At 44.1% G+C, this 19145-nt stretch overlaps 2 protein-coding genes and 1 long non-coding RNA gene across 8 annotated transcripts in view; 2 read left to right on the top strand and 1 right to left on the bottom strand.

The window, feature by feature from the left end:
* RPS6KA2 (ribosomal protein S6 kinase A2) overlaps positions 1–2334 on the top strand; it is a 468026-nt gene extending 465692 nt beyond the window's left edge. For 3 of the 4 annotated variants that reach the window (XM_043543199.1, XM_007071080.4, XM_043543200.1), the window contains one exon: positions 105–2334. In XM_043543199.1, coding sequence (XP_043399134.1) covers positions 105–230 — 126 coding nt within the window. In that variant the 3' untranslated portion in view covers positions 231–2334. The remainder of the gene's footprint in view (positions 1–104) is intronic. The other variant, XR_006289668.1, reaches the window with a different exon arrangement.
* Positions 2335–10548: 8214 nt separating this feature from the next.
* On the bottom strand, positions 10549–18214 carry LOC122465100. Its single transcript, XR_006289666.1, has 3 exons — positions 16704–18214; positions 16109–16420; positions 10549–11456 (listed from the first exon to the last, which is right to left on the bottom strand). It is a non-coding gene; the product is annotated as an uncharacterized LOC122465100 (long non-coding RNA).
* Positions 18215–18688: 474 nt separating this feature from the next.
* The window catches only part of MPC1 (mitochondrial pyruvate carrier 1), a 40261-nt gene continuing 39804 nt past the window's right edge, over positions 18689–19145 (top strand). For 2 of the 3 annotated variants that reach the window (XM_043543198.1, XM_037895139.2), the window contains exon 1: positions 18689–19055. In XM_043543198.1, coding sequence (XP_043399133.1) covers positions 18985–19055 — 71 coding nt within the window. In that variant the 5' untranslated portion in view covers positions 18689–18984. The remainder of the gene's footprint in view (positions 19056–19145) is intronic. The other variant, XM_027833207.3, reaches the window with a different exon arrangement.

The raw sequence follows: 19145 nt of genomic DNA, 5'->3' as shown, positions 1-19145 counted from the left end.
AACAGCTACTGGAGTCTCTCCTTTCGCTTGGTGGTAGGAACTAGGAAAGGGAGGGGAGTAATGAAAGAACTTATTTTAAGCCAAGAATTTCTCTTATTTTACAGGGTGCAATGGCAGCCACATACTTTGCTTTAAACAGAACACCTCAGGCACCAAGACTGGAGCCTGTATTGTCCTCCAATCTGGCTCAGAGGAGGGGCATGAAAAGACTTACCTCAACAAGGTTATAGCAGACCCCAAAAATGCCTCACTGAAACCCACAGTTTGTTATTCAAGAGGTTCATCCTTACTACTCAGTTAACAGAACTTTGGACAACTTGCACATGAAGTCACCAGAATCAGCAGAAGTCCAGCATAAAGGCAAAGTTATCCTTTACTGTTTAATATTTTACATTCAGGCCAGAATCCTGAATCAGCAACTTCTCCAAGATGTGCCAATTGCCCTACTTCCTTATTGATTTAAAGCCAAATAAAATAGATTCCCTCCCAACCCCAACTACTATTTTCGAATCCTTAAGATGTGCCGAGATGACTTTTTTAAAGCACTTTTCACAGTGAAAGCAAGCAGTTTGGTTTAAAAGTTTTCAACTATGCCAGCATCTGCATCATGGTGAATTGGCTCAACCAGTCAGCAGTATACATCTACTGATTATCAACTGCACTGAAGCCCGTCTCAAAGGAATTGAAGGTTGGGGAGACATGGTGCCAAATACCAGACTTAGAAAAAATGCTGTACAAAGTGAAGAAGAAAGAGCTGTCGCTGATGAACACTTCTTCTGATTCTGAGAAATCTTGTGAACTCTCCCACTCTCATCTGATGTTGAATAAGGTATGGAACAGTGACAGCCCCTTTAAGAGCAGATGTCACAAGCCCTAATATATCGAGGTTTGACAGAGAACTCTGGGAACTGCAGTCTCCAAAAGGGATTGTTAGGTCTTATGTGAATGAGGAGGTCAGATGTCTGGCCAAGACTATATGAGTAGGAGCCTGTGGCTCAGAGAGGAGGTATTCCCTGGGTTTGACTTCTCCATAGTAGCTGGCTTGACAAAACAAGCTGAGGATGGCTGGTGGAACAGATCCAGGAAAAGACCTGGGACAGACCTACAGACAGCACACAGAAAGACTCCAAGGAGGGTTATTGACAGAAGGAAGTCACTTGGACAAGATCGTGGAGGGGGGTGTTAAAGTCAGTTGAAACTCACAGTTAGGGTGGCCAGACTTGATCTTCCAGGAAGGGTGGCAGGAAGTTCCCCTTTTTATAACTGTGCCAACCAGACTAGTGGATTGTTGAGCCCAGGAGGGGCTAAATGGACTGTCATTCTTGTTCCCCCAGGCCTTTTCCTGGGTCTATTCCACCAACCCTCCTCAGTTTGTTTGCACAGGCCTGCTACTCTGGAGAGATCAACCCTATCTCCATCAACTTCCTGCCCCCTCCACTGCCTTCCTTATATAGTCTTGGCTTGTCACCTGACACACACTCCCATAGACGCGTGACACTCAACAGTTCCTCCCTGGGAAATGTACTCTCCAGGTTCTCTGCTTTTAAAGGGCCAAACCTTCTATTATGCCTGGGCTCACAGTACTTTCCCCTAAAGGAGCCACCTGAGTCTTATAAGGTATTTAAATAATAATGTTATTAATAATAATAAAGGATACCGTGCTATTGAAATAAAAATCAACCATACTCTGCTATCTGGGTTTTCCAGGTGTGGGAAAAGAACTTCACCAGAAAAGTCTTAGGATAGCAAAAGATGATTTGTTTTACTGATTTCAAAAGAAAATGGGCAAGGTTTGTAATGCTGGACTTAAGACTTTTTTTATTCCCTTTCTTATCCATGTTGGCTCTTGATGGTCACAAGTTGGCCAGGGTTGTTATTTATAGTGCTTTTCTTAATTTGTTTTTCAAGTGAATTTCATCACCTCACAGGCTTTGCAGAAGCAGACAATATACTATGTTGGCTTTTATTTTCTGTTGCAAAAGGTTAAAAGAAAAAAATGTGAACATGGAGCTTTGTATCCTAGAAGTGGTGTTTATTATGCTGTGCATCTCGATACCCAACTGGAATCAGCAGATTCAGACTCTTCGCAGCAGTATGTCCAGGGGAACAAGGAGTTGCATTAACTACAGCAATGCACTTTCTAGGATTACATTTTCCAGTGTTGCTCTGAATTGTTTGTATTAGTCAATTTTAAAATTTATAATTAATCTTAATAATTTAAACCAATATTTAATGTTCTGTTTTATGTGCTGTGCACACGGGACTGCATCAAAGCAGCTCTCCTTTAAACTGTATTTTTTTTTTTTAAGAATAAAACAATGCTGTGAAACATCACAAGGTGAATGAATTGGCTCAAATTTGTGTCCTGATTCTCTGGTCTGGCCAAGCTCTGCTTGGGACAGGACTGGGCATATAGGTTTTATGCCACCTTTATGGTCCCCTTATTAGAAGTCAGAGTAGCCCCAACCACCCAGCTGTTAGCCTCAAGAGGCTAGTCCAGCAGCTGGGGATCACTAGGCCATAAGGATGCCCTGGCCACACGCCCTTTTCTCTGGGAATGCCTCCTAGAATAGGCATATGGGGGGGGGGGGGTGCAGAGTCACTATAGCAGCTGTACACCACCCAGGGATTTTGCATACATGTGGGAAATATGAGGGGACTGATCTGCTGGGTCTCCACCTGCTCGAGTAGACTCAAGAAGGCAGCCCTACATGTGCAAATGTATTGTGTATGAAGAGACTGAGTATATTGTATACAGTTTGTCTCCCCTAATATTTCCTGTTGATCATGCAGTGGGGTAATTTTCCTCTCTATTCAGACTAAATTGAAACAGCCGTTTTTAAAATCCCATCCCCTTTTGACATTTGGTTTTTTAAATCGTAACACTGCAGTGGGCCTTCCCGACTGCTTTATATGAGCCCTGCTTTGGGTACTACTTAGGGGTGTGATTCTGATCTCAAAATACATGAGAATAGTCCTCTAACCCACAAATTACCCCAGGCTACATGTGCAAAGAATGAAAGAATAAATGTTAGCTTGCACTAATTATTAAACACAATTTCTAAGTTTATAAAGCAAAATGATGTTTGCCTATTAGGGTCAGCGTATCCAAAAATACATAAATCCCATTTTCTCCAGGCTAATGCAGTCAGTGTTTGAAGTGATAGTAGAGGAGCTTTCTCATCAATATAATGAGCCTTTAAAGTAGTCTCAGATAAAGTGGCAGTTCCCACTATCACTAATAGAGCTACTTTTTTGCCAGTGTTTTCCTTACAAACTCCTAACTACAGAGTTGTATAGCTTGGCAGTAAGCACTTGCTCTTTCTAGGAGGAAATTTAGCATAGGATGGCTTAGCTTAATTTTTTTTTTAAAAACCCTAATGGAGGTTTATTAATGGGCATGTAAAAAACCCATTATTTTCGTGGGTTTAGATGTCTTTTGCACTCCTATAAATCTAAAATCATTCAAATTTACAGGATACTTGATCACAATGGTCCCTTCTGGCCTTGGAATCTATACTATACTACGGGCTGTTCGTCTGCACAGTGGCCTAGTGCCTTTGCATATTTAAGAAAAGAGTTTTCAGAAATGGAGTGAGGTAAACAGTGGTGTCCCCCAAGGGTCTGTATTGAGCCCAGTCCTATTTAACATAGTCATAAATGATCTGGAAAAGGCTGTAAACAGTGAGGTGGCAAAACTACTCAAGATAGTTAAGTCCCAGACAGACTGGGAAGAGCTACAAAAGGATCTCTCAAAATTGGGTGACTAGGCAACAAAATGGCAGATGAAATTCAGTGTTGATAAATGCACAGTAGTGCACATTGGAAAACATAATCCCAACTATACATATAAAATGATGGCCTAAATTAGCTGTTACCACTCAAGAAAGATCTTGGAGCCATTGTGGATAATTCTCTGAAAACATCCACGCAGTGTGCAGCAGCAATCAAAAAAAGCTAACAGAATGTTGGGAATCATTAAGAAAGGGATAGATAATAAGATCAAAAATATCATATTGCCTCTATAAAAATCCATGGTATGACCACATCTTGAATACTGTGTGAAGATGTGGTCACCCTATCTCAAAAAAGATGCATTGACTTGGAAAAGGTTCAGAAAAGGGCAACAAAAATTATTAGGGGTATGGAATGGCTGCCGTATGAGGAGAGATTGGAAAAGAGATTACTAAGGGGGAACATGATTGAGGTCTATAAAATCATGACTGGTGTGGAGAAAGTAAATAAGGAATTGTTATTTACTCCTTTTCATAACACAAGAACCAGGGGCCAGCAAATGAAATTAATAGGCATCAGGTTTAAAAACAAAACCAAACAAACAAACATTTTTTCCACACAAAGCTCAGCCAACCTGTGGAACTCCCTGCCAGAGGATGCTGTGAAGGCCAGACCATAACAGGGTTCAAAAAAAGAACTAGATAAATTCATGGAGGATAGGTCCATCAATGGCTATTAGCCAGGATAAGCAGGGATGGTGTCCCTAGCCTCTGTTTGCCAAAAGCTGTGAATGGGTGACAGGGGATGGATCACTTGATGATTACCTGTTCTGTTCATTCCCTCTGGAGCACCTGGCATTGGCTGCTCTAGGAAGACAGGATACTGGGCTAGATGGACTTTTGGTCTAACCCAGTATAGCCATTCTTAAATGCCTGAGCCATACAAGTGTATAAAGAAATCACAGGGCAATGTATACTTATGCACAGTACAATGTATCTATTACAGGCCCAGTCTGTTACAGTGCTGAGCAACTTCAGCTGTCATTCACCTCAGCACTTCCCTGGAGTCTCTCAACACCTTGCAAGTTTGGGCCCAATCTAAAAAACTACTGCTTTTCAACTGGTTACAAATACATTTTTAAAAGTAAGTTAAGTTAACATAAGGGGCCAAATTTACAAAACCTAGCCTCTTTGTTTACATGCAACTTGCCCACACAGTCACCTGCATAAATATTTTTTTGAGCACTAAGGAGAACGAGTGCATGCACGCAACTCATTTGCAAACACAGCAGAACCTTGATTTTACAAACACCAACCTTATGAATGACCAGTTGTACAAACCATTTTTCCTCATGGGGGGAAAAAAGGTCACATCACAAAGGAAGTGATGATGAAGGACAAGTCAACATTGCTTCATGTTCCAATGCATTGGAAATCGCCTTGCGGTGATTTGAAGGACAAGAAGAAAGCCATGCACTGCACTCTACTGCACAGCACCTGCTCTAATTTTGAGATGTTCAATTTTATGAACTTACGATTTTTTTTAAAATAGAGGTCCTACTATAGAGCCCTGCTGCTCCAGAAAGCCTCTTAACCAGCTTGTGTAATAGCAACCCCAAGGTGGTATGCAGCTGGCAAAGTGGCTCTATGGCAACCACTTTCAGACACCCCCCAGCAGAGGTCCACAGTGCTCTAGCTATTTCTAGCTGTTGTAATGGTTTCTTGAGACTGTGGACAGCTGAGCTTATGTCTGAGCAACTGTTGACTGATTTTTGAAGGGATATTAAACCTTGTGCTTTGGAGCTTAAGCCAATCTCAAAGATCAGAGCAGATCATCCCCCATCTGTCTACTGCAGGATTCTTACACCTTCTTATGAAAGATTTCGTACTGGCCACTCTCAGAGACAGGATACTGGACTAGAGGGAGCTTGGGGTCTTGTTGCCGGCACAGAGTGTCCGAGGCAAGCAACAGCAAGGTTCGTTGCCCGGTATGCGTCACCCAATAATCACAATGGGGTAGAGAAGCAGAAAAGCTTATTTGAAGCTTCAATATGGTACAGAGAGATATTCACCTCAAATCCTGTACACAGAGCAGGAAGTTACACAGACTTTTATACATCCTTTCTTCAGCATACTTATCCAATAGCAAGCTGCCCTAAGTATCCATATAGCCAGCCAATCCAGATACCAGCTAGTTCCCTTTTGCTTTGTACCATCTGTTAAACCATTTATATAAAGCTGCTTTGTTCGGCAGTGTTTTACCATATCTGCCCTGTCTGGCCTTGTTTAGTTTCAGACAGTCTGACTTTGTAACATATTGTTGCAGATCCTCAGCATAACTGCTGCGAGTGCCTCCAGGCGGGGGGGCCAAGGTCACTTGGGCCTAGTGCGAGAGGGCTTCATCGACACTCGTGGTCTTCCATCCCCTCGAGTTACCTAGTGGCCGTGCCCAGTGTCCCCAACAGTCTGATCCAGTGTCATAATTCCTATGTCTTAAGGTATTCCATGGACTAGATCAGACCCTAGCTAAACCCAGCAACCAATTCCAGGTGCCACAAAGGGGCATAGAGGGCTCCTATACTCCCCTTTTCCCTTTCTGAGCAAGGCAAAGCTCAGATACAGCGCCATAAAGTCTATATTTTTTGTGCAGAAGCAATTGTACATGCAAGGCTATGTGCACAGAAATGGAGGACAGGTTGAGGCCTCTTTGAAAATGTGACCCTGAAGCTCTTACAACTCACAATAGCAAGGAGGTGCAGTTACAGGGTAACAAGCCAAGAAAAAACAAGTGGGGTTCTGCACATTTTGCCTCCACATAAGGTGTAGAGGGGGCATGAACAATGGTTTGTTTTTTAAATCAGACCGTTTTATGGGAGAAATTCAGGTCTTATTTACACTGATTTTGTGAAAGACTTTGGAGTTCCGGTAGGATTAAGACAGAGAAACCATGGAAGTGAAACCTTTTTTCGAGAAGTGATTTTTATTCAGATTGTTTGGAACTTTGTTTTAAGGCCTCTAACTTAAACGGTTGGAAGAAAAGTTCTCTTGTTAAAAGTTTACATCCCACTCCTTTTTTAACCAAGGACAGAGCTTCCCAGTCACATGTTCAGGTCGTAAAAGAGAGTCAACCAGTGCAGCTGAGAAGACAACTTTTGACATTTGTTCTGTAAAAAAGCAATCCTAAAAAATTTTTGTTTTAGAAAGGTGACCTGAACTTTTGAAGACAACAAATGCACACACCCAATATTTTTTCTTCTGAGTTGATCTTTAACAGTCTAATCCTTCCAGAACATTCCCCAGTATGTCTACAAGCATTATAGTACACATGTAACAGGAAATCATCTTATCAGCTCTACAAGAATTGTGAAAATGCGTTGTTAATGTGCAAAAAAAAAAATCAAGTAAAATTAGTGCTAAGGCTTTTGTTGTGTTCTTAAGTAAGATTTTTAACAACTTTAAATTAGGGGTTTTTTGGTACGTCAACATTAAGAATATTATATAGTAAAGTCAGTAATAGCGGAGCCAAATTTTCAGCCAGGTTGTGAAATTGTGTTAAGTTTTGTGAACACAAAAGCTACATTATGTGCAAATGACAACTCATGCAAATCAAGTAGCTAAACTAGCCAATTTTCTGTGTAAAAACAGGCAGGCACATGTAAATATTTCATCTTCTAAACATCTTCAGTGTTCTGTTTTCAATTACACCACCAATTATTTGTATCTAGTTATATCTTATTAGTCCATAAAATGCATTGTTAGAGGTTCAATTTGTGCCCCATTATGTGTTCTAAATACACGTGATGTCCATTTTTTCTGTAATGTCATAGAACGCTGGAAAGGCAAAAGAGGGTACTACATGTCCCTTTTGTAAGGATGAATTTTGAAACCAGAGAAAAAAAGTATTGTAAAAAGGTGTGAAATGGAAAATAAAATCAGTTGCTAAAGGCTAGCTTTTGATTATAACTCAGGGCCAAATCCTGCCACCCTTAGTACTCACAGTACCTTACTCTGCAAGCAGCTCTTATGCAATCAATGGGACAACTCACTCTGCATCACAATGGCAGAATCTGGCCCTTAGGAAATAGCATGGGTGAAGGCTTCTCTTTGTTAGTACTTGATAAATTAGTCTAGCACTTTATCTGAAGGCCCCATACCCATGTTTCCAAATGCTTTTTGTGTTTCCTGTTTGAAATGAGCAACCAGTACAGATTTATTATGCTTACTAGAGTCTGAATATTTTTATATACATGGTTTTATGAAGTGTAATATTTTTATAGCACTATGATAATCTTTGAATTTCCTGCAGCGTTACATACAACTGTTTGCAGATAAGCTTCCTGCTCCCTTCTTTCTGTGCACTGTACCAGCGGTGCTGTGAGTGCTGCTGCCACCACTGCTGGCCTCAGCGGCTGCCAAGTAACCCTACTGAGCTGATAATATTGTGAAACTGTCTGAACTACACTTCAAAGCAGCTGTGATTGTGCTGAAGGGCTGGCTGCATGCCAGGGGACACTGGCAGGAGAAAATGTTCAGTTGTATTGTGACAGGGCAAGGGTTTACTGTGACAGGCTCCTGAGGAGAAACCTCAGTACTGACCTTCATCTGTACACTGCAATTTTGGCTGGTCATGCCCATTCTTTCTTTATAAAGAAAGAAATTTAAAGAGACCCTATTTTGGTTTTGCATATCTGATTCCATGTCAGTAACTAAGCACTTGGTCACGTTTGGATGTGTACATTGGGTCCTGATAAAACCATACAATACTCTTCTCAAACAATAGCTGGAGATTGTATCACTTTGTAGCCTCAAAAAGAAAAGGAGTACTTGTGGCACCTTAGAGACTAACCAATTTATTTAAGCATAAGCTTTCGTGAGCTACAGCTCACTCATCCGATGAAGTGAGCTGTAGCTCACGAAAGCTTATGCTCAAATAAATTGGTTATTCTCTAAGGTGCCACAAGTACTCCTTTTCTTTTTGCGAATACAGACTAACATGGCTGTTACCCTGAAATTTGTAGCCTCAGTCCTCAAACCTGCAATTTGACCTGCTGTTCGCTACTTGGGAGGGGACAACTGAGCCTTTAATCACTCAGCCTGTCATCCTCACACCAGACAAGCCTGGGACTTTGTGTCTGTTAAAAGCAAAGCTTCCACAGAGTTGTACCTTTAAATGAGCGTCCCCTCAAATCTTCCATGTATGGATGCTGCGAGTTTCCTTGGTAACTGGCATGCAGCCTGCTTAACATCAGTTCTCAGCTCATTAGCCTTATTAGTGACCACAAAACAAAAATCAATCTCTCCCAGGCCTGTACCCCAGATTCAGTTCTGCTTTTCTGGAATTAGTGAACCTGACTCTCTCCTCAATTACACCAATCTTAGACCAGTACTTCCATTGGTTTTGAAGGAATTGCACTGGTGTAACAGAGTAGAGAATCAGGCCCACTCTCTATGCAGGAGCAGATTGGGGTCTCCAACGCTAAGTAAATACAATTCTGGTCCAGGGGGAGCTTAATCCTTTGATTTCAAATACACTCATCCTTAGTATTATGCACTGAATATACTTATCTTCATGCCTCTTCTTCCCACACCCTCTCCACCAACTGCTGTGCTGGCTTCCTCTCCATCTGCGTCCTTTCTCTCCCTCACCCCCTCCCCAAAGAAACAGATTCCCTTCAACCTCCTTAGCTCCCCATCTGTCCCCAGAACAATTCTACTTCCCTCACACTGGGCTCATGCACCAGATCAGCCCCCCCCTTAGCAGCATGGAGAGGGCAGTGGGAAGAGAAGATGGCTTTCTCCCTGACTTAGGCTGAACTACCAATGCAACCCACAGCCCTCTTCATAGCTCCAGGCCTGAGGGTAGATGAATAAAACAAGCAACAATGGAACAAGTCATGCTGGGAATGCAGGCTGGAGGAAGGAAAGGCAGAACCTACTCCATGCTTTGTGTGAGATTATGTAATGAAACAACATTTTATAGTACAAGATATACAAGGGCAGAGACTGGATAGTGAGCCCCCTCCTGGTCATATGGGCAACTCAATCAATCAGGCACTTACTTTGCTAAAAGTGGTAGTGGACCAAAATAAATAGAAAGCAACAAACATTTTCTGTACAAAAAAATGTAAGCCACAAAGCGTTGGGAGTTTTGGGGCAACAGAACTATATCTGTTTCATTCAGCTGACCACTTTGAGTCATACGTACCCCACAGACTGAAGAGGAGGCACATCTTAATACTCTGCATGGGAGAAGAGTCTGGCCTGCAGAGCCTCCTGGCTGAGGCGTCTCCCTGTGCTGGGCCCACTGCCCAGGATCCCCCCCCCTCAGTCTGCCCAGCTGCTCATGACACCCGGCTCTGGACTGCTCCAAACCCAGACCCAGCTCTACTCTGTCTTAGCTCCAGCCCCACTCTGCCTCAGCACAGCTGCTGCTCTGCCTCCAGCTCCCTAGGCTGCTTCTCTGGCTCTGGTTGCTACAACTTTCCTCCCAGGACAGGGTCTGCCCTTTCTGGGCTGTGCCTCTGGCTTTGGGGTGCAGCTCTGCTCCCAGGACAGGGTCTGCTCTCTCTGGATCTGGCACAGCTCTGCTCCCCAGCTCAGCTTGCACCCCTGCTTTCTCGTTAGCTTGGCCCCACTCTGTCTGGCCCAGGCAATTCCAGTTCACACAGAGGACAGGACCTCCCCGGGCTCCTGACTCCCTGATTAACCTGCCCTGTCATTCAGGCTGACCTGGAGCATTGGCCTCTCCCCATTGTTCCTGGGGACTGGCAGTGTCAGGGTCCTGATTCCCCATCGACCCTTCCCCTTTTAGTACTGGGAGCTAGCAACTAAAACACCCCCACTGAATGTTAGTAAGGGGGCAACAGTCCCCTTACATAAAGTAACCACTCTCCCTTTCTTTCAAGCAGAGCAGAGTGTTTCAAAATGGGACCCTGTAATCCTGCTTTCCACTACACACTTCATCTCTTCGTTACTTCATCCAGCCCTACCCAGTATTCCTCTTTTGTCCACTTGGCAGATCTCATCTGTCAAGTAGACTGTGATGTGTCCTGGGCAGGGACTCATCTTTATTATATATCTGTATAGTGCCTTGATAGTTTCTAGGCACTACCAATCAGTAACAGCCACTCTCTCTCAGCATCTTGGAAAACAAAGGACCTGCCTTTAAAAGCTGTGGGGAAGAATTAAAGAGGCAAGACTTCTATGTCTCTCTCAAGGGGTTCAGGTTAGCAACGGATTATTTTGTACCACTGATTGCTACACTCCTACTTGCTGGATACAAGTTGGAAGATACTCAGATTTCATGTTGTTCTGTTTTTTAAGCACATAGATTCCTCTACCCCAGCTGGACAGAGCTCACTTCCATTTAGGAAAGAGTTAGAAACAGGCTGGTGAATCAGAGTCTGTGGCAATGCTCCACATTATTCTGACAAGAACAATCTGCCCAATTCATTCATCCTGTGCTTAAGGTCCTACAACTATTGATAAAAGCAGCTAAGGTCATAAATCTTGACTCTTTACTCACTGTAGGAAATGTCCTTTCATTTTATTGAGAATCTTATTGTTTAGAGTGTTAAATGCACTGGAAGTAGTTGCATGTTTGTTTTGTTTTTTTAAAATCAGGTCTTCCAGTCCTCCATTTTCCACCTTAATGAGCTCCATACTGAGTGGTTATTCACTTCATTCATCTAGTCCATACATTAGATTCTCAAATTGGAGAATCTGTGGGAAAATAAAAGGTCTTGCGTAAAGGATGGATGGCTGTATTTAAAAGAATTTAAAAGCTGCAATAACCTGAGCTGGACAGACAGTGAGGCAGGTCATCAGCTGATGTAAATTAGTGTATCTCCATGGATAGTCAATGGAGCTACAGCAATTGAAACCTGTTGAGTATCCGGCTGCACACCTTACAGGCAGGAATATCAAAATAGCTCTCCCTCAAGTCATCCTGCTCCTATAAACAGTACCTGAATTTAGCTTTTCATAGCTAAAGCAGCATTGAACTTTCAAACGTTATTACACTGAAATCTTGATAGACTAGAAATATGCTGTAATTCAACAGCCTCCACTCCACTAGTGTGATGATAGCAGCAGATAAGTTTTTAAAAAATTGATAATTGGTTGATGAATCTATTCTCTCATTCAGTCATCTGTCTGGACAAGTTTAACAGTACCACCCATTGAAATCTGAACAGAGCTGGTGTATGAGGCAGCACTGTGCTTTGTATTGGAGTTCATATACTATACACCACTGGGGGGTGGGGGGGGAAGAAGAGGAGGAAGAATCTGTCAGGAAACTAACAATGGGCTTCGCTTGTATTTGTACCTGAGTCGGAATAAAAGCAGAATATGAAGCTGAAATAGGTCCTTTTGACGCAGCCGGGGGGGTGGGGGGGGGGACGACACAAAAAACCACACCACACCCACTGTATGTGAGCAAGGGTACAGAACATATCTTTTGAGATAGAGATCCAGATTGTTTTGTTGCTAATGTTACATGCACAGACCACCAAGCAGCTACTTTAAACTAGAGCATTTTATTAGATCTTTTGTCAAGATCTCACACACACACACACACACACACCCCTTTCACAAGCTCCACAGTTGGAGACTCCTCCAAGAGCCACAAACTCTTTTGACCACATTCTGCTCATCATAGCCTATCCTTTTCACCTCTTCAATCCCGTTCCAAACCTTAAAGGGACAGGATATAGAAAAATAGTCCTGACATTCCATCCAATTCTTAAAAAAAAAAAAGTTAATTTACACTGACATACACTTATAATTAAGGCTATGATTTAGTCACAGAATCCATGACTTCCAGTGACCTCCATGACTTCAGCCTGTAGTGGCTGGGAGCTGTAGGGTACCCTGGCCCACGCGGGTGGCGGGGGAAACCCCTGCAGCCCCTGGCTGCTGCACAGCTGCCCTGCTGCAGGTGATGTGGCGATTTGCTGATCCACATTTTGTCAGATATTTTTACTAGAAAGCCAGGACAGGTCATGGCTTCTGTGAATTTTTCTTTATTGCCCATGACCTGTCTGTGATTTTTGTCCATGACAAAAATCTTAGCATTATATATAATATATGAATGTGTATTCATAGAATCTCAGGGTTGGAAGGGACCTCAGGAGGTCATCTAGTCCAACCCCCTGCTCAAAGCAGGACCAATCCCCAATTTCTGCCCCAGATCCCTAAATAACCCCCTTAAGGATTGAACTCACAACCCTGGGTTTAGCAGGCCAATGCTCAAACTAACAATCATGCAGAATTTAAGAGGACAAGAGTATAATCTCAGCTACTGTGCTTAACTCCATTGAAATGCAATCAGTATCTAATAACAGAATTTGAAGAGAGAGATGCTTCCTTACGTACTGCTTTTGACGCTGTGACCCTCACTCCCATCCCTGTTTTTTCGTTTGTTGTCCCCTGGAATTTCCTGATGCCTGGGTCCAGTGACTCCTCCCCTTAGGCTGGGGGAGGGGCCTTTAGGGCAGGCTTGCACCCACCCACCCCCCAGAGCCTCAATAGATACAGAAATCTACCTCTAGATAGGGTTAAGGCATGTTGGTAGGACTGCATGGAAAAGATTGCACTGCCTCTGGGCACATGGTGGTATTTAAATAAAAGACTTGTCTTCATACGGCTCTCAATTTGGGACTTTTCACTAGTACTTAATTCCCTTAAAAACTAACCATAGGGTGAAATCTTGGCTCACACAAAAAACAAAATAGGAGTTTTGTCACTACCAGCAAAATCTGAAAGAAAGTAATGTACATTTATGTAACCAAATGTCATCCAGAAACAGACATCCAGGCCCTTGATTAACATTTAATGGTGACACTGAATTAACACATTTAAATAGTGTCACTTGATTAACATTGGAGGGGTGCAGCTGTGCAGTGAGGATTTGCCTTTGTTTTTCCAGATTGTGCTGTGGTGCTCAGGCGGCATTTATCCCTGATTTTTCTTAAAACAATGAAATAATTGCCATTACCCAAAATCAGTTAGCAGAAGGTGAATGCACTGGACATGCAAGAGACAAATTTTATGGCCCATCTCTATAAAGTATCAGATGAAAGATCCCATGCAGCCTCAAAATGGGAAAAACCAGACTGAACCATTATAAAAAGGTACCTGCATTCTCTGGTCTTACTGACCCTTTGCTCTCCCCAGAAGCCTGGTCAGTAAAAGAGGTGAAACTGAACTCCTGTTCAGAGTGGTCTACGGTTTCAGTTTTTAGCATTCTCTTTTACATTGTTTGTGCTGTATTGACATTCTAGCGAGATTGTATTAATGCTGTTCCCATAACAAAACAGGAGACTAAAACCAAAATAATTAGTGAAGCATTAGAGGGCCTAAACCTGATAGTCAAACATGAATTTAAAAAGTTTCTCGTCTAAACAGATGAGGAAGGCCCACCTCTTGCACAAGATGTCTAATTAAACTGTTTAAAAACCAGAGTGAACCAAGTTTGTCCCCCAGGCAGCTCCACTGACTTCTTGAATGGGGGGGGGGGGAGGGGGCGGCAAAATGATGTTTTAATTAGCAGCTGGCCTTTTTCCATGCCAAATTCTTCTTGTACCTTTCTTGAGTAAAGGATTTGAGAAACAAGAGGCAGCAGGATTTTTTCCTAAGTGATCTGATGGGTTGGGAAACAGGCTAAAGATTAAGCTTTTTGTGTTTTATTTAGAAGTCAAGAGCCAAATACACAGTCCGATTTAAATTCAGGGGTAAAGGTCCCAATGATTTTGATGGGATTAGGATAGTATAATGTAAAAAATTATTCAAATTAGGTACACCATTCTCTTCTCACTTGAGCCAGTGACAATCAGGAGTAATTCCACTGAAGTCAATTGAGTTACACTTGTGTAATTACAAAATTGAGTAATGTCTGAACTTCTAAAGATGCTGAAGATCTGAAACTCTCATTGACCTGGAGGAGATTTGTGGGCTCTCTGCACCTTTGAAAATTGGTCCATAAGCCTTAAACACACATACAGTCTTAGGATGGAAATGTGAGGCTAAAAGAAGAGTGGGGTATGGCTGTGATATTAGATCATGTCAGCACAGCTGTTGTGTCTTATTGGTATAACACACTTGTATAATTAAGTACCAATCTCATTTTCAACATTTCTGGAGAAATTAAACCGAAGTATTTCTTGTCAATCCTTGAAAAATGAGACAGTGGCACTGCCCCTAACATCAGAGTTTGAAATAACTAGTTACTAAGCACAAGACACTCATACTTCCTTAGACTGCTATGTTTCAAACTCAGGGCAGGGGAAGAAGGAAGAGTGATGTTGTAGAGCATGGAGCTAAATTACACCCACACAGCTGGGGGTATTCAGCTGCAAGGTTTTGATTTGAACCATTGGAGAGACTGAAATTCACAGCTTGTCCTAATTTGGATCACTGGTCAAACTCCAACCTCTCTAATACATAAATGTGTGACTATTTTTGTAAAAGTCATCAAGGGCACCCAGAGTATTGGGTGGGCACTTTTTTGGTTATACTTCCTATAAGTCTGAAATAGGAACACTATGTTTATTCCCAAATGACCTTGCTGAAAATCTACCAGCCCTGCCTGTAATTCAGGTACCTGGCACTTCCACTTTGATCCCAGTAACTATAAAGAGGACTTTGGCACATTCACTACAAGTTAATCATCTAGTGATCTTAGACTTTGTTTACCCACTATATTTGGTTTGTTATCTTTTTACCCTTGTTGGAAAATTAGGCCAAAAGCGATTTAATAAAAATTAGGCCAAAGGTAATAGAGTTAACCTATTTGGATATGAATCAACTGATATCAAAGGGAACCTCTGGCTTCCTCTAAAAAGTCAACAGGGACTCCCACTGCTTTGTTGGCACAAGTCTTCAGATCATTAAGTCAAATATCAGCCCCAATATAACCAAATTTAACTCCACTAAGGCTAGGGTTACCTTATTTGAACATTCAAAAAAAAAAAAAAAAAGACACTCCATGGGGGGGGAGGAGGGGGGGGAGATTTACTCACACCTCCCCCATCCCCACCCCAACTCCACCCCCTCCCTGCCCCATTGGACCCCTTCCCCAAATCCCCACCCCAGCCCTGCCTCCTCCCCTGAGCACACTGTGTTCCCCCTCCTCCCAGCCCCACAAAACAGCTGTTTCACAGCACAAGCCCTGGGAGGAAAAAGCAGGCACTCTCTTTCTTGAATGAAGAACTCTTGTTTGGGAAAAAAATAATAATGTCTAGGAGTTTGCCATTTTTAGATATTTAAAATTCCTCCTGAACAGCAATTTAAGAACCAAAAAGCCAGACATGTCCAGGAAAATATGGTAACCCTAACTGAGGCTAGCATAATTATGCCTGCCTCAATTCCCTCACCTTAAGCTGTTCTTTGAGCTTAGGTCAGAGTCCTCTACAGAGTCCAGGATCACCCCTCCTGCACATGCTTCCTCTTGGAATCATAGTGCCTTTTTCCTCTCTTGAAGCCAGTTTCCTTCTTCCCGAGGCTGCCTGGTCAGCAGTTAAATAGGACTCCTCTGATACAAAAGCATGCCTCTCTATTCCACTCCCCTGCACACAAGTGTCTTGTGTCTCTAAGTCCCTTCCCACCAGCCCTCACCAAGTCTCTAAAAGTTAAGTATACACCAGGGGAGAGCCACACACACTGTGGCAGTGTGTCTCAGGGTAGGTCTACAAAGACAAGGAAAAACCTATAGCTAACCAACTTAGACTCAGGCTGCAAGGGTGTTTCATTGCTTCCAGCCTTGAGCTGGAGACCAGGCTCTAGGACCCCACAGGATGGAAGGGTCCCACAGCTCAGGCACAGCCCAAGGCCAGAAGTCTACAGAGCAGTGACAGCCCCATGGCCCAAGGCCCATGAACCCAAGTTGGCTGGCATAAGCCAACTGCAGGTTTTTTTTAAAAAACTGTATAGAAATACCCTCAAACCCCAGATGCAAAGAGCTCCACTCACCATAGAGGAGCCTCCTTGTACTTAGATCTGGGAACAAGCATTTGCCCAATACAGCACCCCATTGTTGGCTGCTCATAGTGTAGATCTTCTCTGTCTTCACAACTAGACGTACTCCCCCTCTAACTCAGTCCCACAACCAGGTCACTATACAGCCCCCTCCTGTGGGCATCAGAGTCCCACAGACAAGCTGTCACCTTCCATTCTATCTCTAGGTCTCATACCACTTCCCAGTAGCTAATAGGGGAACCCAAGCCCAACACTACCTTTAATTCCAGGTTCTAGACCAGGAATCTTATGACTAGGCATCCTGGTCTACTCAGTCTCTGCTGCTGTTCCCCTGGGCTCCTTCCTACCTTAACTTCTCTATCTCTGGCTTTACCATTAGAGCATTTTCTAGTCCCTACAACTACTTCACTACTCTGAGCCTCTTGCCAGCTTTCCTATTCCAGAGTAGGTCCTAGGGCTTCACTCTCCCCCATACTTCTGCCTTGTTTTTGGCCAGTTCCCTTTCTCTGCTACTTCTCCCTACCTGTACTGGCTAGTTTTATAATCCTAATCCATTTTCTCCCCTAGCTGGGCTTCATCTACAGTTAGGCTTTATCAGGCCCTGGCTCCCAAGTGCATTATATGAGGTTAATAGACCCCTTCTGGCCCACATTAACCAGCTCAAGGCTTGTGTGGTGAATATCCCATTGCCTAGGTCAACTGACTTGGGCTCTAACTACAAGGCTAAAAATAGAAGTATAGATGTTCCTATATTGGAAACCTGGGAGCTGGAACTCAGGCTCTGAGACCCATTCCCCTGACTGGTTTCACACCCCAGGCTTCAACCTAAATGGGAATGTTATAGTGCTAATTTTAGCCCTGTAGCGCAAGCCCTAGTCAGTTGACCTGAGCTCTGAGACTTGCTGCCATGGGTTTTATTTGCCATATAGACATACCCTAAAGCTCTGTGTTTTAATCCCCAACACTAACAGCTGATTTCTTTGTTCTCTTTTCTACCTGTGAACCTTGTTGCCAGAGTATGTGGTGAAGGCCAAAAGTATAACTGAGTTCAAAAAAGAATTTGATAAATTCATGCAGGATTGGTCTATCAATGGCTATTAGCCAAGATCGTCAGGGATATAAATCCCATACCCTGGGTGTCCCTAAACCCCTGACTGCCAGAAGCTGGGACAGGATGACTGGGGATGGATCACTTGATAAACTGTCCTGTTCTGTTCATTCCCTCTCCCTGTCCTGATGCCAGGAACAGCTGCTGAATGTGCCCTTGGGGAGGCAGAGGGAAAGGACAGGTAACATGGCATGGGGAGAGCAGGCAGGATAGAGGGTGTCACTGGGCAGAGGAAACACGGGGCGAGTATATGTCCTTCCTTTTAGATTGTGCACCTCCAGCCCCAGTATGGGGAGGCACCCGTTGTTTAACCATTAGGATACGCTCGCTTCACATTTTCTGACTCCTCTCCACAACCAGGAGGGCTAGAAAGTTACATGGTTTAGTGAAAGCTGAGATTCTCATCTCTGCAGGAGCTGGGCGTTTTTGTTTTTTAAATCGAACTATCCCAAAATTTAGGACAAAACCAAGAGAGCTCACAATACTGCTTTTCCTCTGCTGTGTTGTAAACCGCGGCTAGCAGGCTGTGTGTCTAAAGGCAACCAGGCAACCAGAATTTTCCACCATCAAGATAATTCCTGAGCAAAGGCTCTGTTATCTATGCAAAGGATTATGACTTTTCAGGCAGGATCAGGGATGAAGAGGTAACACGCTGGCAGGCAGGCCTTGTGGGGGTCAATCGCCCCTCTGCCTCTCCCAGGCTGGATGCGCAGCCACAGCCCCGCTTACAGCAGCAGCCGCTGCAAGTGCCCTTGACAGAGCAAGTCAAGAGGCGGGCAGAAGACCGGAGAAGCCAGCAGCCAATAGCGACTCACAAACCCGCCGCTTTCGTCTCCGCGGGCGACACCAGCTTCTCAGCATTTGTCTTTGAGCTTTTACGACGTAACGTTCCCTCCTCCCGCCGCGCTACTTTACGCGGCCGCTCGCCTCCCCCTCCTCTGAGGCAGGGTAGGGGGCGGGGCGGTCGGGGCCAATGACCGGCCAGAGCGCCATGGCGACGGAGGCGGTGGCGCTGCCGTAAAGCGAAAGCCGAGGGGCGTCGTGCGGAGCCGGTTTGACCCAGGTGCCGGGGACAGGTGTCATTGGAGTTGGGGACGCGGAGCGAGTGGGGTAGTCGCCGCGCTCCCTGCCTCCTTCCCCGCCCGGTGCCCGATACCCCCTGCCGCCATGGCGGGGGTGCTGGCCCGCAAGGCCGCGGACTATGTGCGCAGCAAGGACTTCAGGGACTATCTGATGAGGTGAGAGCGGCGGGGGCCGGCTGGGCGCGGCTCTGCCCGGCGACTGTGCGCCCCGCCCCCGTGCCGCGCGCGGGGGCTGTTGTGGGCCGT

The sequence above is a fragment of the Chelonia mydas genome, chromosome 3 (genome assembly GCF_015237465.2).
Source record: "Chelonia mydas isolate rCheMyd1 chromosome 3, rCheMyd1.pri.v2, whole genome shotgun sequence".
NCBI classification, from domain to species: Eukaryota; Metazoa; Chordata; order Testudines; family Cheloniidae; genus Chelonia; species Chelonia mydas.
The sequence above is the reverse complement of the archived record's forward strand: the minus strand, read 5'-3'. Positions and strand labels throughout refer to the sequence as shown.